The sequence below is a fragment of the Ixodes scapularis genome, unplaced genomic scaffold (genome assembly GCF_016920785.2).
Source record: "Ixodes scapularis isolate PalLabHiFi unplaced genomic scaffold, ASM1692078v2 PGA_scaffold5__190_contigs__length_132052651, whole genome shotgun sequence".
Lineage (NCBI taxonomy): Eukaryota > Metazoa > Arthropoda > Arachnida > Ixodida > Ixodidae > Ixodes > Ixodes scapularis.
The window spans coordinates 100,204,153-100,231,764 of record NW_024609880.1 but is presented as its reverse complement, the minus strand read 5'-3'; the positions used below and the strand labels follow the sequence as shown (position 1 = coordinate 100,231,764).

The window sequence follows — 27,612 nt, the reverse complement described above, 5'->3', positions numbered from 1 at the left end:
AAGCACTTCCGCCTGGCTCACCCGTCCCCCTCCACCAGAGCGGGGGCAGCGGCATTCCAGGCCACTGCCGCGCGCCTCTATGATGGACCTTGCGCAAAAGCGGCTCAGACCTGACGGCACCCCCAAACACTCCGGGGGTTCGTCTGTCGAGCCGGGAAGAAGTCATTCCGAAAGCGCGAACGACATGGCTGGGGTCTGTCTTCTACCGCCGACAAGGGAGGGCAGGAGACACACAAAGAAAAGCCATTTGTTCTTCCTTGTCCACACGCAAAGTAAACCAACTAGGGTCTGCTCTGCGGCGGAGTCCAAGGGGGAGAATTTCTGAGAAAAAGTACAGAGCTCACCCCACCAGCAGACACGGAAGCTGCCCACATTATCCGGCTTTCTAGCCCCCGGAAACCCGTCCGTTGGCTATAAGCGGCTTGGGCAGACGACATAGCCAGCACTATGGCCTCAGTCATACGAAGTTATTCGGACATTAGGACCGAAAACTCCGCAGATTGTAGCGCGGCTGTGGCCCAGAGGGGCCGTCGCGGGAACGCCTCGTGCGTGTCTGCTGACGCATGCGACACGTTTCCTCGGCCGCCTCATCCCTGCTAATGTAGGGTTTGAGATCGCCGACGTGCACCGGCCCGCCCACGTCCCTGGATTGCAGGTCCGTCAGTCTATACACGAGAGGAGAAACAGTCTCTTTTACTTGGTAGGGGCCCGACCATTTCGGTGCCAGCGCAGCAGAAAAGGCTTTGCTAGCGTCGCTCAAGACGTGCGTTCGTCTGAGCACCAGATCGCCCACTTGATAGCGGACATCCCGGTGTGAACGGTCGTACTGAGCCTTCTGACTGGCTCTGGCTGCGCACAGATTTTGGTGGGCTTTCGACAGGGCCGCCTCCATCCGCGTTTGCAACCGCCGGGCGTAGTCAGCATAGGCTGGCTGCGCGCCGCCCCCGTCGCCTGTAGCCGCCAAGACCCGATCCATGGGGTTCGGCAGCTCCCTCCCAAGATTGAGGAGAGCAGGGCTGAAACCTGTCGATCTGTTCACCGTGGAGCGGAGTGCAAACCCGATCTCGGGTAGATAGGCATCCCAATCCCGGTGTCGTTCCACATACGCTGCAAGCATAGGCTTCAGGTTGCGATTGACACGCTCGGTGATGTTCGACTGGGGGTGGTACGTCGTCGTCCTTTTGTGCTTTATGCCAAGGGCTGCACAGGAATCGGCGAATACCTTTGACGTGAAGATGCTGGCGTTGTCAGAAATCAAAGCTTGAGGGTATCCGAAACGGGAAAACACCTCCATCAGCTTGTCCAGCACTGCCCGGGCCGTCAGTTTGCGCAGAGGAAAAAGCTCTACCCATTTACTGAAGTGGTCGGTGACGACCAGCAAATACTGGTGTCCTTTCGGGCTATTTGGATAGGGGGCCGATCAGATCGCACGCCACCAGAGACCAGGATTGCTGGCTTTGAACTGGCTGCAGGAGGCCCGGGGGTTTGCCGCCTCGTGGCTTGAGGCTCTGGCACAGGTGACACGAACGCGCATACTGAAGTACGTCGCGCTTCATGCCCAGCCAGGTGGCGAAATGACACAACTTGAAATAAGTCTTGGGGCCACTCGCGTGCCCTGCCAGGGGCGTGTCGTGATAAAAGTGCATAAGTGCGCCCTTAAGACTGCGGGGTACGACCACTTTGAACGCATTAGTGTCGTTCTCGGATGGTATGTACAGCAGCAGGAGTCCGTCAGCGTCAAGCAGGTATGAATCCAACGCACCAACTGCAATACCAGCAGTTTCTCGGTGCTCGGCGTTTTCCACAGCATTACCAGCTGCTATTCGCCCGACGGCCGCGCCGTCCGACTCCGCGGAGTCCAGCTCTTTCTTGAGCTCGTCGATCATCTCTCGACACAAAGGATCACCCTGCTGAGCTCTGAGGAGCTCTTCTCTGCTGAACGCAATCCCCACCGAACTAATCAGGTTCAGGTGGTTCACGATTTCGTCCGAGGAATGTGGCGGAATCGCCTCCTTTTGGGACTGGCTTTCGGCTTCACGCGGCGCCACGTGCTGAGCCGGGGCATCGGACGCGGGAGGGTTCGGGCAAGAAACGGGGGCACGCGACAAGGCGTCCGCCACGACATTCGAGCTCCCCTTCCTGTAGCGCACCACATAGGTATAGCGCTGCAACGTCAAGGCCCACCTTGCTAGACGACCAGAGGGTTCGCGAAGCCTTTGCAACCACACAAGTGCCATATGGTCCGTTTCTACCACAAAGGTGGTTCCATCGACAAACATGTCGAACTTGGACAGGGCAAAAATGATCGCCAGGCACTCCTTCTCCGTGGTGCTGTAGTTGACCTCCGCCGGCGTCAACGATCGACTGGCAAAGGCCACCGGTCGGAGCTCGGCTTCGTGTTCCTGGAGCAAAACTGCCCCGAGACCCAGATTGCTGGCGTCAGTCTGAATCACGAACGGCCGGTTCAGGTCGGGCAGCCTTAAGTTGGCTGTGTCAACCAGAGCGTTGGAAAGACGAATAAAAGCCGCCTCCTGCTCGGGACCCCAACTCCATCTCTCAGACTTCCTCAACAAACGAGTGAGAGGTGCCTGGAGGGCCGCACATCCCGGAATAAAGTGACGATAAAAATTCATCAGTCCGAGATAGCGGCGCAGAGAGCTGACATCAGACGGCCTCGGATACTCCAGAATAGGCTGGAGCTTTTGCGGGCAGGGCGCAACGCGCCCGTCGTCGATCACGAAACCCAGTAAGGAGATACGGGTCTCAGCGATTTGGGCTTTGTTGGGGTTCAAAGTGATCCCCGCAGCCCGCAGCTTCTCGAGAACATCCTTCAAGTGACGTAAGTGGTCCTCGAAGGTGTCGGAGTACACGACGATGTCGTCTAGGTAAGCCATTGCATGCGACCATCTGGCATTGCCTAAGACATTGTCCATTAGCCGTTGGAATGTCATTGGAGCTCCGGCTAGGCCAAAGGGCATCCGAGTAAACTCGAAAAGCCCACGGTGACAAACAAATGCGGTCTTTTCTTCGTCACCGGGCTCCATCCGAACCTGCAGGTACCCTCTGCTGGCGTCGAGCGTAGTGAAATATCTAGCTCCGCCCAGGTTGGATATGATCGAGTCAATGCTTTGGAACGGATAAGCGTCCTTGCAAGTGACCTCATTCAGCTTGCGGTAGTCCACGCACAGGCGCGAGCTGCCGTCCTTTTTCGGAACGAGAACGACGGGGAACCCCCATGGGCTCTCCGACGACCGGACAACGCCGGTGTCAATCATCTCGACCAAGGCAGCGTCAATGGCCTTTCGTTTGGCCAAACTCACGGGACGGGGATGGCACTTCCAAGCAGGGGCCTCTCCCGTGTCAATCCGATGCCGCACCGAATCGGCGCAGCCCGGACGATCCGTGAACATCGAGTCGTAAGAGTACAACAACGACGCAAGACGAGCCTTGTCGCGCCTCCCCAGACCGCAAGAACCAGCAATTAGCGGGTGGGTGGCGACTCGGGACGCCGCGGCGGCGCTCGCTCCCAAAAGAGGGGGGCGCGCGACCGCAGGGTCCACAACCGGTTTCCGGGAAACAGCGTCTCCCGCGTGGCCGCGGTTGTTGCGGCTGCTCAACGGGAAAGAGGCCGGAGCGGCGGCGGGGGGTTCGGCGAACGGCTTGACTGAGCCGAAAGCGCCTTCACGATAGCCAGCGTTGCCGAGATCAATGACTATGCCAGTCTGAGCCAAGAAGTCTCGACCCAAAATTACCGGCACAGAAAGACCAGGGAGGTGCACAAAGCGATGTCGCCTCACCCGATTGTCCCAGCGTACAACCAGCCGCACGGAGCCGCTCGAAAGAGCAGTGCCCCCCGCTGCGAGCTGAAATGCCGTGTTACACTCTCTCAATCGGACAGAATGGGTCCGGAGGTGCGCCAACACGTCCTCACCGAACGACGAAGCACTGGCTCCGGAGTCCAGGAGAGCCTTAAACGTTCGGCCAGCGATCGTCAAGGCCAGGAACGGGGCGGGCGCACCGGACAAACCATCGGCCCGGTACGCCGACGGCGCTAGAGCAAAACCAGGTGCTCCAGCCTTCCGTCGAGCCGCCGGCCTCGTTAGCGGCGGCTTGGCCCGTTTCCCGATGCCTGTGGATTCGTGCAGTTTCGCGCCAAGTGACCAATGCGGTCACAGCGATAGCATCGAATTTCGGGAGCCAAAGGGTTCCGTCCGGCAGGTCTCGGGGAATTCCTCCTCTCGTTCGGAGCGAAAGGCTCGTTTCGAGGTCGCCTCTCCTCGCGTCTAGGACCCACAACGCGGTCCTGACTGTGCGGGCCCGACTGCGATTTGGCAGCGGATCTTCGCAACCCGTAGGAGTATGGATCAAGCGCCCGATCAGAAATCTCTCGTGCGTCTCGACCCTGGGCGTTGGCATATGCCGTGGAGGCCTCGGCCCGGCGGGAATGGGGAGCGACAGGGTCGCCATTCCACGCGCACCGCGGCTCAAGAGATGCCGTGGGTGGGGGTGGGGGCCGGTAGGCTCGAGCCGCAAGAATGTCACCTTGAATGCGGCGAGCCTCGAGTGCCAGGTCATCGAGTGAATGGAAACGGCTGCCTCGAAGGTAGGCGGAGAAAGTCGGGTGCGCCTGCCGAATGACACGCTCAACCCGTTCCGCATTAGGGGCCGAGGGGTCAGCGAGAAGGAACAGCTCCTGCATCGCCCTCACGTACTCCAGCAACGATTCGTCTGGGTGCTGTGTACGCCGCTCCAACTCCCGTCTCATCCGCCTTTCGCAGTCAGCGGGGAGAAATTCCTGGCGAAACAGGGCCCGGAATTGATCGAGAGTCAGCGCGTTTTGTCCGCAAAGGCGGAACCACCGCGCAGCTTGGTCAGTCAGTGCGACAGGCAGGACTCGGCCAAGAACCTCTTGATCGACCATTCCCGTGGCCTGCTGGTAATGGAGCAGGTCCTCGAGAAAGTCGTTCGCGCTTATGGAGTCTCCGTAACCCTTGTACTTGGGAATTGGGACTCGCACAGGTGGTCGCAGTGCCCTGGGTGCCTGCAGTACTGACTGCATTGCACCGGTCAAGCTTTCAATGACTCGCGCCGCTTCTTGTAGCAGCACATCATGAGAGCTCCCAGCACCAGCCCCAAAGGGAGCGGCGCTAGACACCGGCGGAGCCCGGGGGCCATCTCCAAACAGAGAAGCCTCCAGGCCGCTAACGGGCGACGCGCCAGCTCGGAAGGGAGCGGGGTCGCACGGAGCCGGTGGACGGACATTGTCGGCGGGCAACTCAATCAAGTCGCCGGAAGCATTGACTCCAATCGGGGTCGTGCTTTGCGCGGACCAGGGTGGGATATTGTCTCGCGGCAGAGGAACCGCTTCGTGGCCATCGGGCAGCGCGCCGTCCCGAAGGGGGGAGGCGCCGAACTGCACGGAACTCCGAGCGGCACCACAAAAGAGGGGCGCGCTCGGTCCAGCCGCCGGGTTGCCTCCCATCGGGAAGCGACCGGGCGGTTGCCGAACCTGATAACCGTCTCGGACAGGAGAAGTCGTCATGTGGCTGCCCGGCAGGGCGTCAGCTTGAACAGTAGCTACACCCAAATGCCGGTGATCTGCGCCGCCTCCGGAGGGAGTGGCATCGAGGGAGCCCACAACGCTGGCTCTAATAGGAGCGGCGTAGGGCTCTGGCCGCAACAGAGAGCCGTCTCGGAAAGGAGAAGCTCTCGTGGGCCCATCAACCGAGGCGTTTCCTCCAATCAGAGGTGCACCTGGCTGGCTCGGCGACAACACACGGCTTGCATAAGAGGCTGCCGGGTCACCGATGGGTACGAGGGGATCAGAAGTGAGCCCTCTCGTAGCCACTTCTGCCAACGTGATCAGCGACCGAAAATTGGGCTGACCTGTCGACATGGCGTGAAAGGGCAGACAACAGTGCTAGCCAAACGTTCAACGAATGCCACGACCGCGATAAAGGAAGTCGTGGCCCCACGTTGGGCGCCAGAATATGTGGGATGGTCACAGGTGGTGGTAACCGAAGGGTTCAGCGGCGGTCTCTAAGCGGGAGACGCCAAGCCTACTCCCACACCCCGCAGCTTTCTCTCGAGAACACCGCTACGGGCGGGTCCGAACGTCGGCCGCACAACTGATCGCTTCTCTAAAAAGGAGGAGCACGTACCACAATAGGACTGGGTCCAACGGTGTTTATTGGAACACCAAAAGACACACTGTCCCCCAAAACCCCCGCGCCGACAAGGTCAGATGAAAGGCTCACCCTGTCGACACCGTCCCGAGAGCGCAGTCCGGAGCGGGCAAAGGAAGTCCTTCGCGACACGTCCGATCTCTATCGCATCCGCGGGAGGAGTCCCCCAAGTTCCCGATGTCGGGAACGTGCGTCGACCTCCTCCCCCCGCAAGCGTCGTCCTCACCCAAAACAACCAGGTCCCGGATGAGCAGGGGGACGGAAAAAGGTCCCCCCGGGAGAGAGTGAGGAGGAGAGCCCCCCAAGCCAGGCAGCTCTCCTACGCTTCACGAACAGGTTCGAACTCACGGCAACCAGGCCGTGCGTCCCGAACCACGGCCGTTATACCGGCCATCGGGGAAGGGCGACCAACGGTCCCCACAACTTCGTCTCACCTTAGTATGGACTATTGTTAGCCACGCGTGCTAAAAGCGCGAGCTAGTCGCTTTGAATGAAGCCGCGGCGGCTGCACGAGCGCTCGTGCAGCAAGTGCTCTAGTCAAGGCAGTCAAGGCTTGCCGCTCGCGCTAGCACAGTCTTCGCGGTTAGTCCATGCTAGGGTGAGACGAAGTATACACAACAGAGTGACCAAGCCCCAAAGAATGGACAAGTGCGTCCAAGTGTAACGATCCAAAAGCATCCACCATCCTGCTAGATACAGAGACTGAATTTTGCAAGGCATTTTCTTGTCGGTTGTTATTTTGTTTTGTTGTTTATGTAATATGTTATGTAATTACTAGCGCCTCCTATCAGCTTTAACATAACAGAATAAAGGCCAAGTTTACAGAGCAGTGTCATTTGGATCTTCCCGCTCAAGAAACATGTCTCGTGTCTCTGCGACATCGACCCAACAACAATTATAGCATTTAGAACCGGAAGGAACATTTTCTTGACAAATGACAACGAAAGGTTCTTCGACAACACTGCAGCCAGCTGGGTCTGGTAGGGAGAGCAGTCCTTTCAAGATGAACCGAAGAGCCAAAGCACTTCAATTCATAAAAAAAAAGTGGTAGTGTGCGTCTTATTCTTTTTAATTCTTTTCCTTAATTCTTTGCAAAATTATTCCAGAGCTGGCTTTAGCTCTGTATGTGTGCGTCTACTTGTCCTTTGTCCGTCTTCGTGCTGTTTTTAATTCCACATTGCAGAACCAACTCGCCCAAGTTTCAAAGATACAATAGCTCAAAGACAATCATTGAATCATAAACAAAAAAAAAAGCGTCATGATTAAAGAAGTTTTTGAAATTTGCAGGCTAGACGGTGCAAGCAACCACTTGTCGCAAAGAGCACCACCCATCCATTCATGAAACAAGCACTATCACTGACGTGTTGCAAATTACATCTCAAAGGTTTCATTACATATCAATGGGGAGGGCTACTTGGCTGTTGGCCTACAGGAATAATACACGGAGTAATATTTTGAGAGAAGAATAAGTAAATACCAAATTTAGCGAGACCTACTTTCAATGAGAAAATCCTTGTCCCACGCCGACAAGGTGTCCACGATGACGTTGAATCCGGTCCCTCTAACAAGCGTGGACGTCCCATTGGCAACCATGGTGCGACCATCGTTGCTCATCAGCGAGTAGCCCTCCTTGATGACGTGAACGTCATAGTCCATCTTCTGCAAGCAACGATTGAACCGAATTACCGCTATGCAAAGCGCAAGTTTGTCTGCATCTTCTGCAGGGGTTGTGGTGATGTCAAAACGCCGAGCTCCGATTGATGGATAGTGAGTAGACCTCAAGGCAGTGCTGGGAAGTACTTTAAGTACATTGTACTTAAAAGTAGTACTTCAAGTAGATTTAGAAAACTTGTACTTTACTTGAAGTACATTCTCTGAGTATGTACTTGTACTTTAAAGTATTTTTTTCTGGTACTTTCCGAAAAATGTATAACTCCCGACTTCAAAGTACATTTCCCAAATTTAGTCGTTAAATTTATATCACAAAATTTTGCTTTGTCAAGTTTTCAGAAATACTGGAAGGGCGAATATAAGAGTTAACCAACCCTTAACAAAAAAATGCCGTATCGTTACCATGATCCTTACCGAGACGCTGTTTACGTGCCATGTAATGAGTTTCTAGTAGTGGCATGTAAACAAAATAATGCCCACGTTGCCTTAATTGACAAAATACATGGGAAATGGAATCCCAGTGTAGTTCCGGGGGGGGGGGGAGCACCCTTTTTCCCTTTCGGAGAACTTCTCAGCCTGCTCCCCTGGAAAAATGGAAAGTCTACGTTGCTGCATCATCTGGTCATTTTTATGAGTGAAGTAATAGCAGCTATACGACCGATACAAATAGGTGCCTCATAAGTTGGTTGTGTTAAATCAGGGGTCTCCAAACATTTCGGCTAAGGGGATGTTTCGGCTAAGGGGCCGGATTGGGGATCTGTTGCAGTCTTGGGGGCCGGAAAATAAACAAGTAAATACTAACTACATAAACATGAATAGGCCAGAGTCGTATATTAGGAGAGTTTGGCCAGTGGGTGGGGCGACGAAGGCGCCGGAGAGGAGAAAAGTAAATGAAAGGGAGGAGAGCGCCGAAGGAGCGAGAAAGAAAGAAGGGAGCAGAGAGGAGACGACCGCCATTTTTGAGCAACACTGTCGGAGAAGAGCACTGGTGAGGCTATGCGTCGTCTGCTACGGGCCGACTTCTCTTTCGCCTGAATAAAAGTTTGTGGCCATACGCCGAAAAATCTTCATTTATTAGCTTTTTAACCCACCGAGGAATAACAGAATGTCATTTTCTTGCCAGAGCCAGCGATATAAAAGGCAATAATCGAGATTTAGATGCCAATCTCACGCATTCCTCCGGGAGAATGATCGAAGATGGCGGCCCTCCCCACTCAGGTGGGAGCAGCCGGAAGTTCATGCGAATGCGCTCATGCCTCTCGCTCTACGCCACGTGCTGATTGGCTCACTTGGGAGATGCGTTACGGTGGCGAGATCATAGACTGACCAAACTCTCTCCATATACGGCTCTGGAATAGGCATCTAAATACAGAAACGTATAGTGGAATAAAGATACACAAAATGCAAGGGTCGGATCAGTATATAAACTTTATAGTACATTTTGCTCCGTGTATCTGCTACTTTACTTGAAGTACATACCGTAAAATACCAAGCAAGTGCCCACTCAAACTTTGGAGATAATCGCGAAAAAATGGGGATGGGCACTTGTCCGGTCATCAATTTTACATATAAATGTATTGAGCATATTTTCTCGGATCTTACGAATTTGGAAATGGGCACTTAGTTAGAATGAGCGGATGCATGGCATTCTACAGTAAACTCTTGTTTACTTTGTACATTACTTCAAGTACTTTTCCAATGTACTTTATCCAACACTTCCTCAAGGCAGCTTCCTTTGAGGTCTTCTATCCACTATCCTACAGTCATAGCCAATCAGAACTCGGTGTCGTTCCGACATCACCGCAACCCCTGTGCAAGAAGCAGACGACTTGCTCTTTATGTTGTCACCTCACTGAAGAACATCATGTACCCAAGGAATTTCAGTACAAGGGAAAGATTCCCGAAAGAACAAACATCCAAAACAAAGCAGAAGGTGAGCATGCTGGTTGCAATTAAGGCGGCACCGGAAGTATTAACACAAGGAGGGACAAGAAGACACTTCTTACGTTATGCCATTTTGTTCGTTCTTGCGTTTATACTTTAACGTCTAAATACAAAACAAATAGAAGAAAACAAATGCCATTTTGTCCGTTCTAGCGTTTATACTTTAACGTCTAAATACAAAACAAAAGAAGTTTCAATATGCACAGAAGGTTACAGGCCATGGTCATTCCTCTGCCTCAGTTCCATTGGGTTTGTTCCCATCTATAATATACTGATTTTGAGAGTTGTTTGAATAAGCATTGTCATTGACTTTATGTATTAAAGTTATTGATTTGGGTATGCATTCAAGAACAATGTGTGCAGAACAGCCTATTGAGGAGTTGGGCTTGTGCCTGAAGCAACAAACTCTGAGGAGATTAACCCATTACAAATATGAATGCACAATTATTTCACTAACAATAGTAATAAACTAATGAACTATAGCAAGGTACAGCGTGATGGTGGGATACAGCAACAAACTACGTAATAAAGAGAACGTCCAGAAGAAACCTGGGAGAGATATCAACATTTTGCAACTTCGACGACACATCGCTAAACGTGCAATCGACGCAACATAAAAACTGATATAAGTGCATCAAATCTCACGGGCTGCCTTTCCCAGACAGAAGCGAAGAAATCAACGATGGGTGATCTTCCACAACTGCCAACGTTGGAGCTCAACACATCTCTTGCATCTCTGCCGATAGCCGTGGTAGCCGTGGCGACGCTCCCGGAATCGGCCTGATGTTTATGGAGAGCGCTTCGCATCTCATTCGATGCTTCCTGTTTGATCATTCCAAGAGGAGAAAAACAACCACCACCGCCGTCGTTCGTACACATACACCAACGCTCGAGGTACAGGAAGAGCAAATGTGCAATCAACTGTTACCGCATTCGAACTTTCAAAATCGGTCATGAGTCATGCGATGGCGCCGAATTCGACAATTTTCGGCATCAGCTGCTTCACTGATCTCCAGAGCTGCTTCGTCAGGAGATTGGTTCATCCGCGCGATCCGCGCAGAGGAGTAGAAACAAGAGAAAACCTGACAATATTTCGAACGTTTCACACGGTGAACCACTACTTTGTTTTCCTTGTTCAAACCACTTTATCGCTAATAAAGGATTTATTAATTGAACTAAGAGCTTAATTAGTCAGATTACTAAAGTTCTTTGAGGCAAGTGATGATGAACTCACCGCAATTTTTGTTGCTGGGGGGCGATGCTCGCGAAGTTATCGAGAACAAAAGCGGATGAGGTGGGAGCGTACGTTTTCGCTCCTTGTTTCAGATTAATCGAAGGTATTGATGACCTGATCCTTGATTATTGGCTTACGCTGACCCCTCGACTCCTCTGTAAGTTGAATCAAGGTTCGGTGAGGTGAAAATTCACACAGACGAAACGAATGGAATGCTTATCTTACCGCCTCCGGGTGAACAGCTGTTCGCTAGGTTACAATTTACAAAGAAAAAAAGAAAAGATAATATCTATCATCATCATCAAGAATTTGTATGATTAAAAGTGAAACTCACATTTATATGCTGTTTTTATAGGTTTTTGTTTGTCAACCTTCTGAATATTTGATAGACAAACAAAAACTGATCTATTTCGGAAAAAATCGTCTCCGTGGTTTCGGGAATATTCCCCTGGGGGGCATTCCAGCTCGCCGTCCAAATCGCCATTTTTTTTGTGGCTGTTGCCGTTGCTTGAACTTTTTGTGTTTTAGGGACTGTGCGTGAATTAGTTTAAAATATGTGGTACGAGATACTGCCATCCATCGCGATCATCTCGGTCTGTATGTCATTGCCAAACTTTCTGAGCAAGTATTTGAACCTGGCCGTGGATGGAAAGGTAATGTATCTGCTCTTCGGAGCCATGACCTTCCGTTGCACCTTCGAAGTGAATTACAGCAACTTGCCTCTATTCCGGAGTAATCAATCAAATTACGTTGTTTCTGCTCATGCATTGTAATGCATAGGGGAATTATAATTTTGTATGATAGAAGACTGGAACTTATTCGTCGCCACACAGTGTATAGAAATTGTAATGTAGAACCGAACTCCTTCATCGTTAGGTTTTTTGGACATCAGGGGAGCGTACGATAATGTGAGGCAGGAAAAACTTTATTGTCAGCTGAAGGACTATAACTTAAATGCAAGATTGGTTAGGTCTATTCAGAAGGTGTACACAGACAGTAAGGTAGTTATAACATGGGAAGCAGAAACTATACAACCCGCAGTAATAAAAAGGGGGCTCAGGGAGGGCTGTCCACTGTCACCTCTGCTCTTCATGATATATCGCAGTGAAATGGAAAAGAAGTTGGAGCAGATCAACCTAGGTTTTGATGCGAGTTATATGGAAGGAGGGAGAACGGTAATATGGGTAATACCAGGACTGACGTACGCGGAAGACATAGTACTTATGGCAGGTAACCAGGATACGTTACAGGAACTAGCTGGAATATGTGGAGAGGAAGGGGACACCTTGGGCATGAGTTTTAGTAGTGACAAGTATAAAGTAAGGCTGAAAAGGGGGAACCCTTGAGGATGCAAGACATTGTAATAGACCATGGAGGGAAATACAAATATCTGGGAGTCTGTCGAGTTTGTCTCAGTGAGGGAAGGAAATGTCTAAAGGAACATGAGGAGAATATAATTAGAAAAGGGAAAAGAAATTCATCTATTATGAAGATCAAGGCACTATGGACCTATAATAGATATGTAGTGGTCAGAGGTATAGACGCTTTGCACACGCGCCAAATTACAGCCGCCATTGCTGACCTCTTGTCTTACCGAGATGCCGAGAAACTGAAACGGTCGTTGACGATCCTCTAAAAAGGCCGATGCTTTAGAAAAGGACACAGTTGAATCTAATATGGCAATAACCTGGCCTGCTATGGTAATGATGAAGTGAAATAAACGAAATAAGAGGAGGCAAAAACTGAAGGTCAGTTATGGCGGCGTCCATGCACAGCTGCTGCAAAGCGTCTATATGGAAAGGTGTGATGGTACCAGGACTGTCTTTTGGCAATGGGGTACTGTGCATAAAATCAGAGGTTCAATCAGGATTAGAAATTCGCCAAAGGAGCATAGGCAGTTTGGCACTGTGAGTACATGGAACGACACCAAATGAGGGAGTACATGGGGACATGAGCTGGTCGTCTTCTGAGAGCAGGGAGGCAATTAGTAAGTTGAAATTTGAACAAAAGTCGACCGGTATGGATGATATGCAATGGGCGCGGTAGGTATTCAAGTATTTATTCATAAAGTTTAAACATAAAATGGACATACCAAACCCGAAAACTTGCATTTAAATACATACCCACTAGTGATGGGGCTGAGCAGATTATTTCAGTGGAAAAGGGAATGAAAGAGGCAGAAAAAAAAAGTGTGACGTAAGAATTCAGGAAAAATCGGCTCTAACAATGTGCAAGACACAAACACGGGGCATAAGAAAAGGATATGTGTTTGACAATTCACTGGGAACTTCTTTACTGTTCGAGGCGAGAACAGGAGTTTTGAGGAGGGGGAAGTATGGGGATAAATTTCAGGAGACAGACACGTTATGTGTTTCTTGCCATAATGAGAGCGAGACACTACAGCACTTGGTATTGAAGTGCACGGGGCTTCGCCCTGCCCTGCCCTCCCTCAAGGGGTTACAGATTTGGTCAGGGCCCTGGGTTTCGCTGGTGACGGTGGAAGGATGGAAGAGAAAAGGATTACAGTCACAAAGAGGTGATTAGAAGATTAGTGGAAATTATGTAGGGAAAATTGAATGATGCACAACTAAAATGATGCACAACTAACTAGTGCAGCTGGGGAAAGGTGAGACAGAGGGAAAACTCCCTCCCGCGTGGTCCTGATTCAAAGTCTCAACCCTGTTCCCCAGTGGCTCCGGTGCTGGGGTAGCGCCGACAAGGTTTAACCAGAGGAAAATTGTCAACTTCCTCGCCAAATAAAAAAAAAGCAAACAATAACTTTTTTTTTTTTTTTTTAAAGGTAGTCCTGGTGATAAATCGCACTGCCTGGTGATAGTTAGGGGGAGTTACAAAGGGTATAGCCATTAACATTCATCCGTCCGTCAATATTTCTATCAGGTAACAAACGTGTGAAAATAGAAAAACGCTGGAGGCTTACAGGGTGAGTGCTAACGATTGGCTGCAACACTTGCTATGAATGATTCTCTCCTAGAGAGACGTTTAGCCGTTACAAATCCAGTTTAATTTGAGGTATGGAGAATTGTTTTGCTCGTGAAACAGCTGTAGATAATTTCTATCTGTTCCTATCACAGTCATTGTCGGAATTAAAATTGCGTGCTCCAGCGACTATTTGCTCTGTATTCAACTATTTTACTGTACTTCCAGGGTTATATTAAAAAGACTATAATATAAACCTCAACATCTTTTTTTTTTTTTTGCTGCAATTATAGTTACATTAAACCAAAAGCACTCTATAAATTATGTTTTAGGTGGTACAAACGTAATTTCGTCCATAGCGGAACAAGCTCGTCCCATAGAGCCTTCCATCTTTCCACTCTAGCAGAGCGAATGCTAGAGAAAAATAAATTGTTAATCATGGCAATAGAGAGCGTTGTGGGGGGGACTGGTCCTGCTCTTCTGAACCCACAACAGTCTACAGTTTATCTGGCATGAGCATTCTCTCTTCTTTGTTAACTGTACACTGTAGATGTGGAATTTCGAAACAGCCAGCATGTGGAAGTAGTGACAACCACCATTGCAGAATGATGTGTGCTTTGATGAAGCTGGGAAATTTGCGTAGCCTGAAATGCCATTCCTGGAGCTGCTTCATCGCTAAGGGTTTGTGATTTTCAATGTTTCAGCCTTACAGGCGAGATATGATTAAACCATGGAATCTGGACACACTGATGAGAGACGAAAGGTTAACAGGAAATCCTTACAAAACAGTTGTAAGTATGAAAGGCTTTGCTCGTACCCAGTGATGTCCCTACATCCTCCCTACGGGAGTGTACTTCCCCCCTTGTTTTTCCGAAGGCACCCCCTTAATTCGCAACAACTTCTATATTCTCAATGTGCCCCCCCCCCCCCCCCCCCCCCCCCCCTTAAAAATTTAGACACCCCCCTATTTTCAATTTCTGGGGAAACCCTTGCTTGAATCTTCTCTCTGGCTGTGCAAGGTGTTCAGCAATTTACATGCTTATGTTGTTCGACATAACCAAAAACTCGAGACGCAGACAAAAAGAGGTACAACATGACGTCTCAAATGCAGCTACTAAATTTTATTCACCGCACTTCGTTTATACAGTTACCTTCATCCTAGCACCGTCTCACCCATTTGCAGACGCTCCACATCGTCTGCTAAAGTTCAATCGGTCAACCTTCACTATCGGGTAACCTTTTCATCTCTGACTGGACCCTTCCGGGCCCTCACGAAAACCAAGATCATAGTGCACACCGTCAGTCAACGAAGCGCTAACTGCTTCCCCTTCTTGATTTACACCCGCAAAAATGTTGTTGCTGCATCGAGGGCCATTGAGGGCTGACTTGTACAGTTCCTTATTGAAGCTATCCTAATAGTTTGCTCCAACGCTCGTTTTACACAATTTCTTTGTTTGAGACATTGCATTTCTCCTCGCTTTTCTTCCTCCTTCTCGAGTTTTAGTATGTCGAGTAACAGCCAGCTTGCCCGCCTAGTAACACTGTCTTGCTTATGTTACTTTTGGCTAATGGTGTCTCTTATTGACTTAATTTTGAGTTTCCAAGGGCATAAACTGGCCGTCTATGTTGTGTCAGGGTTTTGCTTCGGCCTCAAGGACATGGGGTACTGGGTTAAAAATTCTGAGTGATGTCTTCCTCAAGAAATTTGCAGAGCATCACTCACAGCCATACTTACTTTTCGACATAGAGGCCCCAATGTTTTCTTTTCATCAGAAACTGCAGCTGAAACTCAGTCCCTCTTTACTTCATAGCCTGTAAGGTTGCCGCTTTTGTAACTTGTATGTGGAAGAGTGTAAAAGGTACAAAATCAGGGACGCTTACCATTCCACGCTGGATGTAAGAGTGCATCCAAGACAGCGGGTCACAATCTCACGCAACTGGTGACTTATGATTGTTTTTGTTGTTCAGTGCACCCACTCAGAAGTGTGAGATTTAGAAAGACGTTCATACACAGCATGAAACACCCTAATACTTAAATGCAAATTTGTAACTATATTTTTGTTGTGTGGGCACCTCGGGCAACAGGCATGACCAGGGTGTTGAGGCTCAGATTGGATACCTTCAATGATACACTTGAACATAACCAGGTGGGGCAGCGTAGGAAACATATTTTATTCTCAATTAACCATTCTCATTTGACCAATGAGTCCTTGGTCGCAGTTTTTCGAAGCTGCAATCACCTTACCCATTTTCCGCGCTTAAAAAAGTCAAAAAGGAAGAGCAAACAAAAAAACTTCGGATATGAGGTCATCCTGGCGATACCCCACACCGCCTGTTGATAGTTACAAAATTGGAGAGGGGACTCAAATTGGCTTAGAAGGGCAAAGGGAGGAGTCATTCTTTTGGTTTTTAGTTCCTGGGCTAGGTGACAAAAGCCACCACCCGATATAAAGGGTACAGCCATTAGCATCCATCCATCCATCCATGAAATGATCATAGTTTACTCAGTATACTACAAAGTTTCATGGTTTTATGAGCTCTTGTAATTACTAAAATAAATTCTACAATGATAATTTGCATCAGACAACCAAGAACCTTGACAGAATCCTGACACAACCTGCGTAGAGTTCTTGTGTTATAGTATTTATGAACCATGTGATTGTAATCATACAGTTGAACACTCTTCATATTAGGCTTATCCACACTTGTCACACTCGCATTCTATGTGACTGCTCTCGTTCGCTTGCCTCCTAGCCTGCTCCTTACATCTGGTCTGCCGTAACAATGTTACGATGACGTGAGTGATGCCGTAGAGTCCACCAGCGCGAAGCGAGGAGTCTGAAGTAGCCCAAGCGCTACGAGAGCCAAGTCTGCGCGCGCATGCACGAGATTGGTTGGAGACACTGAGCGATGTGTACATGACATATGGTGATAGAGATGAGGCAGACTACATCACCAACCTTTCAAACACGGCGGCCTTCCTGAATGGGTTGATTCGAGGGCCTACAATAAATTTTCAACCAAACAAAGTAAAAGGTTGGCCTAATAGTGGGCAGTCTATGGCCTGACAAATCACACCCCTAAAAGTCTAAGGAATGACTCTTACGATTGATCTCTGTAGATTGTAAACTCGTTACAGTGCCACAAATCTAGACATGGATATGGGTGTGGGTAACATCGGTGAGATCTGACGGACAAAGAAGAGTTCTTTTGCTATACATTAGTTGACATGACAGGAGTTTCTGGAATCGCCTCCCTGTTTGAAGCCAGTCGAATTTAATGACGACTCCACTCTTGAGAGGTTGGTCTCACAAAATGCAGTTTCATTTAGTGCCCCGGGAGGTTTGGTCATAGCCTCCTTTATTCTAGAAAGCCTGTCGGTTCCACGATGTAGCCGTTGAGCACCCGGCCGCCAAAACAAGACGAGGAGCTGCGCCGAACGGCCACCCATGTGGGATTGCAGAGCCACTTCTGAAATAACCCTTCAGCCAGCGCCAAAACTATGCGCGGTGGCTTCTCTGCGAAACAACAAACTGCAAAAAAAAAAAAAAAGAAAGAAAAAAAAAAGAAGGGTATCTGCACGTGGAGAAACTGGAGAAGGGTGGTATAGACCTTTTTTGCAAGGGCGCCGCCATCTTGAATTGTCGTCACTTCCAGTATGGGCGAAAACATTGTTTTGCCGTCGCCACGCCGATAGAGGGCATTTAGGACATAAACGTAACCGTCACACATTCATTTTACTATTTGCACGTTGAAACGTTTTGATATTTTTTCGTCGCCCATACCGGATATGTCTACCTGGCGGTCGGGGGCGAGAGTAAGCGGAAAAGGTCTATACACGTTTGCAAGTCCGGTCTCAGGGCGCCGCCATCTTCCTCAGTGGGGTGCGCTCTCGGGAGCGGCCATAATCCGATTACGACGCCTTAGCAAGGCTTCGTAATCGGATTATGACTGGTTCAAGCGCACCCCAGACAGGCAAGATGGCAGCGCCCTGAAGCCGGACTTGCAAACGTGTATACACGTTTGCAAGTCCGGTCTCAGGGCGCCGCCATCTTCCTCACTGGGGTGCGCTCTCGGGAGCGGCCATAATCCGATTACGACGCCTTAGCAAGGCTTCGTAATCGGATTATGACTGGTTCAAGCGCACCCCAGACAGGCAAGATGGCAGCGCCCTGAAGCCGGACTTGCAAACGTGTATAGGTGGAGAGTCGACGGAAAATGTTCTCTCTTCCTGAAAAAAAAAAAAGACGAAACAAAAGGGAGCGCATTTGGGTTTCTGGATTTTACCGTGGGTGCATTGTTTGGCTCCACCTGAGAGAACCCCTGTGCACACCCTCTTTGACCTCCTTTCCCCTTTACAGCACCCACATTCTTTTGTAATTTGACACTCTTTCTGGAATAAAGGAGGCTATAATTTGGTACGACAAACCACAATTTGTTGAAAGAGGGATTATTGTGTCATTGCACAAGTTGCAAGTGAAATGCTTGTCTTCTGGCTTATTTACTGTAAAGGCAAGTGACTATTACTTTGGTGCGAAATTTTAACCGAAGTGTGGAAAATAGGGACCGATGAGAGATGGTCAAAGCAGTTCCTGCTGTATTTTGACGGTCTTAGCAGAGGTGCTTACAATGGAGCGCATGTGTCTTTCTCGTAGGGTCTTGAAGGCATTCCTGATGAGTCCCAGCAGCAATGAAGCCACCTTAACGAGCGACGATGCTGGTCTTGGCACCAGATTTTAAACTTAGCAGAGTCAGTTCAGTCATCAATAAACATGCCGGTTTATGTTTTTTGTTGTGCTGTCAGTGGTTGCAGGTTTAGACTTGTGAACTATCTTGCAGCAGCCATTGCAGAAGATTTGCCCTGGGGATGTGGAACAAGGGACTTTTTTTTTAATATAAATGTTAGATAAATGTTTTGTACGCAAACATTGTGTAACTTCTTCCCTCGTAAAAGGCATCATGTATGACTGTTTTCAATATTTTTTTCGGATCACGATCATGGGGCTTTATTATTTTCCTCTCTGCGATCTAGAGGGTGAAAAAGCTGGTAACTATTTCCCACAGCTGGAATCCTCCAGAATTATTTTATGAAAAATTCCAAGTTATATTAAACAATAAAAAGCTGTAATAAAAAAAGTTGAATGCATTATTATGGCAAAGGCAGTAGTAACACAGAATGTATTTCGTGTTTCTTCGCGGTGATGTCGCACATATCAACTTGGTACTCGTTTTGTACGTCGGCGGCGTGAACATCGTAGTGCACAGCGTCTCTGAAAGAAAGCCCTGCCAAAGCTAGCGCTCGTAGTGCGTCTCTTGCGGTAATACACCCCAGCTTTGACTCGGCTGTTTCCCGCTTGCCCGTTTCGTGCCGCCGCTTACAAAGCACGTGCTTGTCCTCTTCGCCTCCTGCACACACGTCATACGCGTGAGCGCGCTCGCTGGACCTCCTATACACGAACTCAACTCTCCTACGTCACGCCGCGGTGGTGGCGCGTCGGTCGCACTTCCGGTCTGGGGCGGTGGGCAGAAGTCGCCATGCGAGACATGCATTCTTGTGTTCTTTTCGGATAAACCAGACAAAAAACCTGCGTTCTCGTCAAAATGCTGCGACGGGGACTGCACCAAAAGACTCTGGAAAAGTTTGAAGATCAGTTTTCATGTGTTTCTTACCGCTCCGTTCGTCCGAGTACGTGGATAGTAGCCGTGAAAAGGGTTAACTAGACGCTGTCGAACTACGATTGCTTGCGCGGGCAACACTTTGTGGTCGGCAGATGTATTTGTTTTGTTCCAACATGAACGAGAGAAAACTGCCAAGTTGTCCGGGCCACCCGGGGGTTCAGTGCGTCTTCAAATTCACACGGCCGCATGATCGTTCGATCTTTCGTCTGCTCTTTCGAGCCTGCTTTTTGTCGTCTGCTCGTTCAAACAAAAGCGGCCTGTAGACCAAAGTTTGACCCGGTGATTGCAATAAGAAGTAATTGCAGGCCTCAAAAGACTTATATAGGCTCGGTGTAAGGAGTATATACAAGATGTTGATCATTGGTACCGGTGGCCATCACCAACTAGTTACGCTTGGTCTGTTCCCCCTTCCGAATTTCAGTATAGACGTCGATCATCGGCGCTACCTTCTACACTTTTGCAGCACGAGCGACGTCGCGACCGAAAATATCTAGAAGAATCTCATCATGGTTTTGGCGTCCATTCTGCACTGTTCACACGAATAAATCGCCGCACGTCAAATCATTTACGCAAAATTTAGTGGTGTAACGAGCCTTGATAATTTCGCTCAGGCAATTAAAGTGGTAAGACATTGCTATGGGGACGTAGAATAGACAATTCTAACGCGAAAAACAGTATGCAGACTCACACAGACGCCGACAACGTGACATTCCAATGGTTTGTTGACGCGGGACGCGGTGCTTCTTGCCCGCACTCAATTGCGCAAGCGTTCGAACTGTCGTCTGCTCTTTCAAACTTGTCTACTTTTTGTCGTCAGCTCGTTCAAACAACAGCGGCCCGTCAACCAAACGTTGACCCGGTAATTGCGATTAGAAGTAAGTGCAGGCCTCAAAACACTCTTGAAGATTGGTTTGGGTGAGAAGTGTAAACAGTAGATACAAGAAGATGATGATCATTGTTACCACTGGCCATCACCGATTAATATTGCCCGATTCTACTTGCGGTTTTCAGTATCGACGTCCACCATCTCAGCTACGGTCCAGGCTTTTGCAGCCCGAGCGACGTCACGACTGAAAATAGCGAGCAGAATCTCATCGTGCGAGTCAGGCAGGCTTTAGCGCCCATTCTGCGGCGTCCACGTGAAATGAATCGCCGCAAGTAGCATTATTCACGCAAAGTTTTGCCTCGTTAATTTTGCTAAAGCCGCTCAAGTAGTCAGACACTGTTAGGAGGACGTAGAATCAACAATTCCAACTCGAAAAAGAGCACTGGGACTCCCTCCGACGCCGAAAACAGCGCGATTCAATGGTTTGTTTATGGACGACGCGGCGGGCTTCTTGCCCACCGTCCACCGCGCATGCGCGGCGCCGGTGGCGTCCGGTAGGGGCGCTCCGGTTTGTTTGTAAACATGAGTTGGTGTATATACGTATTCGCCTCAAGAACAGTAGTAAAAAAAAAAAGTCCGGCTTTTCGCGAACGTTACCGATTTCCCCTTCCTTCCTGTGTTGAATTAAGATATATATATAGGCACATCTTAGATTAACTTTGCGTTATTTTATCAAGACGTACACGTTTCAAAAGCCGAAATCATCGCTTTTTTTTTTTCTTTTTTTTGACAACCAAATCTTGTGAGAACTTTTTCGCGCAGCGCATGAATAATGGGCAAAACGTCACCCACCGGACGCCACCGCAGGACGCAGATTGGACACGAGTGCTGTGTTGTTTGGCTGAAGCTCGTGTCCAATCAGGAAGGATACGAGTTTCATCCGAACGCTGACGCAGCACTCGTGTCCAATAAATTTTTGTGTGACGCAGAGCGTCACACGAAAGTACGGTAGAGGAAAATTTTAGGTGCAAGCCATAAGATATAACCGGGGCCGTAAAAATCGGCACCTGCACGTATCACTCTAAACCTTTCGTGAAAGGTGTATTTCACAGGTGGGTTTTATCATGCAAAATTGCAAAGCGTAGCTCCCTTTTTGTAAAAAAATGGGGTTCAAAACTTGTCAGGGTCAACGGCGACGCAGACGACCGAGTCGAGTGGCGGGGCGCGTTTGGCGTACGTATTGATACGTTGCGTCGGGAGCAAAGTCGGAAGGTGTAGCCGATCAGCGAAAGGAAGCAGACGACACGCTAAAGATTTCCGTGTGCAGCAATAGAGAGTTCTAGTAGATCGTTCAGATGACTCCTATAACGATACCCGACCCAGGGTGTAAGATAGACAGGTGGGGAAACGGCCCATAGAAACCTACCGCAGCGCCGTGACCCGATTGTGTAATCGTCTGCTTGCGGGTGGCTTGCAGGTACCCCCGATTTGCGACAGATGGCGCTGCGGCGAGAAGAAAAAAAATTGGAATCGAATTTGGATGGAACTTTATGGGAGAGTGCGCAAAATAAACTGAGAGCACGACAGTCCTCCATTAAAAATCCACGAGAAACCTTCTCCGTCAGTTTAACCGGTCGCCAGCGTTCGCCCACCCGGAGTGAAAGTTCGCGGTCCTCCACATAGATGGCGCCACAGAAAAAGAGAAAACCGAGGGGGACACAATCCGGTCGCTCATTTGGCTCTCGTTTCACCACCTGTCTATCTTGCACCCTGACCCGACCCAATAAAACTATCAATAGCGCTGCTCGCGCCGTCCCTATGTCAACCGCGTTTTTTTTTTTTTTTTTTTTTTTTTTTTTTTACTTTAAGTTTTGCTATTATTGTCCGTGTTTATTTTTAAACCACAGGTACCTTACAAAAAGATTATGTTCATTTTATTACACCACGATCGTCGAGAGCAGTCTCAATAAGGAGGTAGCGCCATCTATCAATACATAATATACGCCAACCGCGCCTCGCCACACGACTCGTCTGCGTCCCCGTCCGCCGTTTACTCTGGCAAGTTTTTCGGCCCTATTTTTTACAGAAAGAGAACTACGCTTTGTAATTTTACAAGATAAAACCGACCCGCGAAATACACGATTAACAAAAAGTTTAGATTGCTACGCGCGGGCGCCGATTTTACAGCCCATTACAGTTACATTAATGCGTTACATTAATGCGGTCTGCTCAGGTGAGTTGCTATAGTCCCGGTTGCTGAACGCCTTGACCAAAATAGCAAGGAGCATGACCCCTCGCACTTAGGGTGCGTGGGGTAGTGAACACATACAGGTCCGTGTGAGCGGTTCGCCGCGAGCGGGTTGGTGAAAGCTGCTTGCATTTTGCTGGTGCTTCCGGGGCTCCAGTGAGGAAGATCGAAGTCAGTTGCCCCACGTGCGCTAATCAGAAAGCGGTGTCCGTGTTTTTGGTCATGGGAGGCTAGCATAGGGGGCTAATCGTCGGGATAAGTGGAAGACAAAACTGAAATTAGTTTATTTATCTTTATAATTCGCACTTCCCACGTGCTTTAAGTCTTTGTAAATTTGACTAATTTTGTGGTTTTCAATGCTGCTCAGCAAGTTTCTAGAGGGAAAAGGTTTGTGTTTATTTTCTCAAATGAAAAAGTTAAAGTGACACTGACAGGGTAGGGTATTCATGCTCGCCAAGGCTTTTATTTTTACATGATATATGAGAGCTCAACTACCCAGAACACAATTCGCAGCTCAAAATTCGTTTCAGTGGTCACGTGCCGTTTTCTATATGGTTTAGAAGCAACCACCAAACGTAATCAAAGTCGGATCATCGAAGGGGGACACACTCAACATTAACAATAAAAGCAAAAAATAGGATACCAATTCCTTGTGGCTTCTAAAAAAACTGCAAATACGTTAATTGAAAAAAAAAAAAAAAAAAAGTTGCGCAGCCACGAGATTTTTGGCAACTTTTCTTCATTTTTATATTCTTCCTCCCTAGTCCAGTTTCGGTTTCGAGCAGTTGCGTATTTTACTTTATTAAAAATATACGTGACACTGTAGGAAAATATTGATTGCTAGTCTTCTGACACCATAATAAATCGCCTGGCAAAAAATGCAAAAAAAAAAAGTGTCTGTGTCCCTTTAAAATGAACAAACTCTAAATATTTGTTTCACTGATCGTAGCGATTAACTCCCTAAACGAAGTCCCCCTGGCCGTTAAACTCGCATGTCACAATAAAAAGAAGTAAAGGACAGCAGAAGTCATTTCAGAATAAACGACGTTACTTCAGAATAAACTTTCCGTTGTTCTCATGAACGAGTACTTCGTTCGCATTTTCTAGCAAGTGCCACTAAGTTAGCTAAATTATTATTATTATTTTTTTTTATGTGTTGCGGCTCAAAGACGTGCTCAAATCGGTGACAATTTCTCGAGCGCAGAATTTAAACAAATGGAAGCATCAAGGTCAAGTTAGACTCTCGTTCACTTTTAAGAGACAAAAAAAAACAAAAAACATAATAATAATAACACGCTTCTTTTTTAGTTTCCCCATTACCGAGGCAGGCTTCCCCATTTCCGGGAAAACCGCTCAAATAATTATGTGTGGTTCACAAGCTGCCATGTAGGTGGCGCCACGACCCTTCCCTGTCTCAGTCCCAGGGTCGGCCAGCAAACTTTGGCTGCCTGTTTGAGCGGGAAAGCTTAAAATGATATATTGCGTTTTGCAGCTGACGCTGTGATTCGATGGAGCCCAAAAGTGCATCATCACTGCGCTCGTTGTCTTGGCGGGTTGGCTATCACCAGCTAAATCAATCACGCGCAGGAAAAATAAGAGTGGAACGCGATAGCGTTATCGGGCCTCGTTCGCATCGCATTCTCATTCGCCTTAAGCCTAGTTCACATGCAGCGGTTTTGGCCCAAGAGCGGCGCGATTTCTGCCGTCGCGGCGCTCTGGCCAGCACCAGCAATTCAGTGGCACGAGCGCCGCGACGGCAGAAATCGCGCCGCTCTAGGGCCAAAACCGCTGCATGTGAAACACGCTTTACATGGCGAATCTGGCTTCGCAATTGAAGGGCCGTGGGTTCGAATCCCGCCTAAAATTCTTCAATTTGTCTTCTTTAAGGCAAATGAATTACTTTATAAAGTGAAATCATTTGACACACGCGGCGACCTTTGATTCGCATTACACGTCATGTTTATCACTTTCATTTTACGCGTGACGTCACGTGAGCGTTGTAGGTTGTTTGAAATTCCCGCGCGAGGTCATGTGACGTCATGACCCTATCGACCAATCAGGATTTTCGTGACACGCCACCGACGCCGGCTTTTCTGCGATACCAGTTCCTTAACGCTCTTGCGTTAAAACGCAGGATCACGGCGCCTTCGTAGCTGGGCGTGATCATCAACTTCGAGAAACGAGAGCCTGCACGCTTCGTATTATGACGTCAGCTACGTCGCAGCCCTTAGGCCAATCATCGAGAGCCAGCGGAGCGTCTTATTCATTACCGAGCAGCTGTGCCGATAATGACGATGCCACGATGAATGCCAGATTGCCCGAATACACTGATTTGTTTCGTTTTTGTTTACTTTGTGCGTCGTCATCCTCGTCCTGTTCGTTCCACAAGGCGAAGAATGAAAGTGTGTTGTAGGTTGTAACGACTAAATAATAGAAAAAAAAGAAAAGATATAAGATTACGCGACGTGACGAGGCACCGTTACCAGACGTCAGACGGCTCGCATGCAAAGAAAAGCTAGACGGTGGATTTGCGACCTAGAAGGTCGCTGGATATTATATCGAGCTGAAGAAGCGACTGCACAGCGCGATGTCCAGACTAACAAAGAGGCTCGTGTACAATGGGGCGGGGCGCACAAGGTTGCTTACAAATAATGAACGATCCGATAGAGGTATACGGAGACGAGACACGAGCCTTGGATTTCACTTCGTCCCTCGTCGACAAGAGTGTTTACAGCAAATGTGAGGGCCAATAGACAATTGCAAGCATGGCGCCCCAACTAAAGCCCCTCTATACTGGGAAAAGTGGCGCCATTGATCTTTGTGGAAATGATCAAGGCACGTGCCGCGAGTCACTTCTGAAAAGAACAAGATCGTCTGCAATCTAGCCGCCACGGTGGCTCCTAGGCGAGAGCGCTGGCCTACGGATCCCCATGTGGCGGGTTCGAATCCCGGCCGAGGTGCCCGCAATCTGACGGAGGCTTATTGCGGAGGAGGCGCCGTGGTAACCGAGCTTTCGGTTGCACGTCAAAAGATCCCCAGGTGGTCCAAATTAATCCTCAGTCCTCCGCTGAGGTGTGCCAGATGCCTGTCATTGGTTTGGCTTGTAAAACCCCCAAATTTGATTTTTATCTGCAATTTAACTCAGTGCTGCGCTGTGCCGCAAGTCCCAAGGGCTGCACGTTGCACATCCCCCGTGCATCGACGCACCTTGCGCTACTTTTGCAACATGAAGGGGCTTTAGCCCCAACTGGTGCCCCATGAGTGCAAGCACGTGCAGCTTGCGCGTGAACATAGCTTTAGCAAGCTTGGAATTGCACGAGCTTGTCCGCACGAGCAGAGACAGGGCGGTTGCCAGTGGCCTTGCTTGCAGTCGTTTATACCTTATGAATGTTGTGTGCCGGGGTGTTGGCAAAACTTCGCCGAGGAAGCCAACGTTCACATTCCTTCCCAACGGACGAGCAACGATGCGACCGATGAGTTAAGGCAAGACCCCGCAAAGGCTTTCAAGTTACGAGCTCTTCAAAGGTATATCAAGCGGTTGCGCAGCCTTGTTTTATCGCGGACGCAATATTGTCACAAATAGAAACTGGAAGCCGAATGTGAAGCTGAATATAAGCATTTTATAAGGCGAACTCGTGCTTATAAAACCAGGCGTCGAGCATCCTGCATCGGCGGAGAAGGGTGACTAACTCAAAGCGGAGCAGTACCACTGCATTTATACACAACGCTCAAAATGACATTGAAGAATGGGCTGGAACCTTGCGGAAGAGCACAAATAACTAAAGGACCCTTCCAATTATGGTTCGAATCCCGTTCCTCCCAGTGGCAGCCATGTGCGTCGCCCATTCTGCCAGGAACGCGGCAATATTATGTAATACTGTCATAGCCTCCTACATGCATTTAAAGTTAGTATATTTTTTTCTTGATATATACAAATTTACTCTTGCATTATGTGTTCAGTGTTTTTGCTAAAAGATTAAAAACAAAGTAATGATGACATTTATATAAGCCCTTTATCACACAAATGCCCTGGATACGATCCGAGCACCCCTCTGCAGACATCATAGGTTGTAGCTTTATTGCCCGTTTATATTGCCTATTCTAATAAAAATGGTAAAAATGATTGTCTTTTTACAGTTCCGCGTTTTTGTGGCGCCAGACGCTCGCGCCGTTCCTCACGATGCTTCACCGAGCAAGAAAGATGTGTGTGTCTTAAATACATGGCTTCCCCTAAGTGCCAACCTTCTGAAGCGTGCATTTTGCACCACCGGATTTTAGTTTCTCGGCAAGAACCAATCGCAATGACCACCAGCGTATAGGGCGATGACGTCTCGTGCAAACCATGTCCAACAGATGAGTTTCCTGGTGAAATGCGACGTTGGCAATACTAGCAGAAGTAGATGTCCAAATGGTAAAGTTGTACAGTATATACTGCAATCTCGCGATGATAAACGGCAGCGTCATAAAATGGTAGAGGGCACGACTGGTAAAGCACAGAGTTGTGAAGTGAGGGCGCAAAGGGCCAAAAAACGAGAACAACAACAACATACAACCGAATATAACATTAGCTTCTCGAGGCATTCTTTCGCAAAGATTCGAGCTCGTGCAAGCTATGCCCAAATTTAAGTTATGTTAAGATTATAAGAATTTTCGTCTGTCCTTCGCGCCGTGGTATTCACACGAGGGAGAAATCCCCGGGGATTTCTCCCTCGTGTGAATACCCCTTTATGCGTAATTAGGAACATGACTACATCTCTATGTATTTCCTTTTGCAGTAAAACATTGTGTATTGGATTCTTTTGAAGAATGCCATTTATTATCTATGTCGTTATGCACATTCCGTGTATTTGCCTTCAAATCTATCATTCGAACACAAAGGTTTTTTTTT

At 48.6% G+C, this 27,612-nt stretch overlaps 2 protein-coding genes across 2 annotated transcripts in view; one reads left to right on the top strand and one right to left on the bottom strand.

Moving 5' to 3' along the window:
* LOC8026094 (metallo-beta-lactamase domain-containing protein 1) overlaps positions 1 to 11,279 on the bottom strand; it is a 55,000-nt gene extending 43,721 nt beyond the window's left edge. The window contains exons 1-4 of the mRNA XM_042293838.1: positions 11,260 to 11,279; positions 11,035 to 11,189; positions 10,446 to 10,622; positions 7,682 to 7,844 (exon numbers count right to left, since the gene is read on the bottom strand). Of these exons, the coding sequence (XP_042149772.1) occupies positions 7,682 to 7,844; positions 10,446 to 10,607 (325 nt within the window). The 5' untranslated portion in view covers positions 10,608 to 10,622; positions 11,035 to 11,189; positions 11,260 to 11,279. The remainder of the gene's footprint in view (positions 1 to 7,681; positions 7,845 to 10,445; positions 10,623 to 11,034; positions 11,190 to 11,259) is intronic.
* A 206-nt stretch (positions 11,280 to 11,485) lies between these two features.
* Positions 11,486 to 18,754, top strand: LOC115333217 (NADH dehydrogenase [ubiquinone] 1 alpha subcomplex subunit 1). The gene is made up of 3 exons (XM_029995861.4): positions 11,486 to 11,687; positions 14,676 to 14,762; positions 18,627 to 18,754. Exons 1-3 carry the CDS (start codon positions 11,589 to 11,591, stop codon positions 18,663 to 18,665), a joined length of 225 nt encoding a protein of 74 aa, XP_029851721.3. The 5' UTR covers positions 11,486 to 11,588; the 3' UTR covers positions 18,666 to 18,754.
* The last annotated feature ends 8,858 nt before the right edge of the window (positions 18,755 to 27,612 follow it).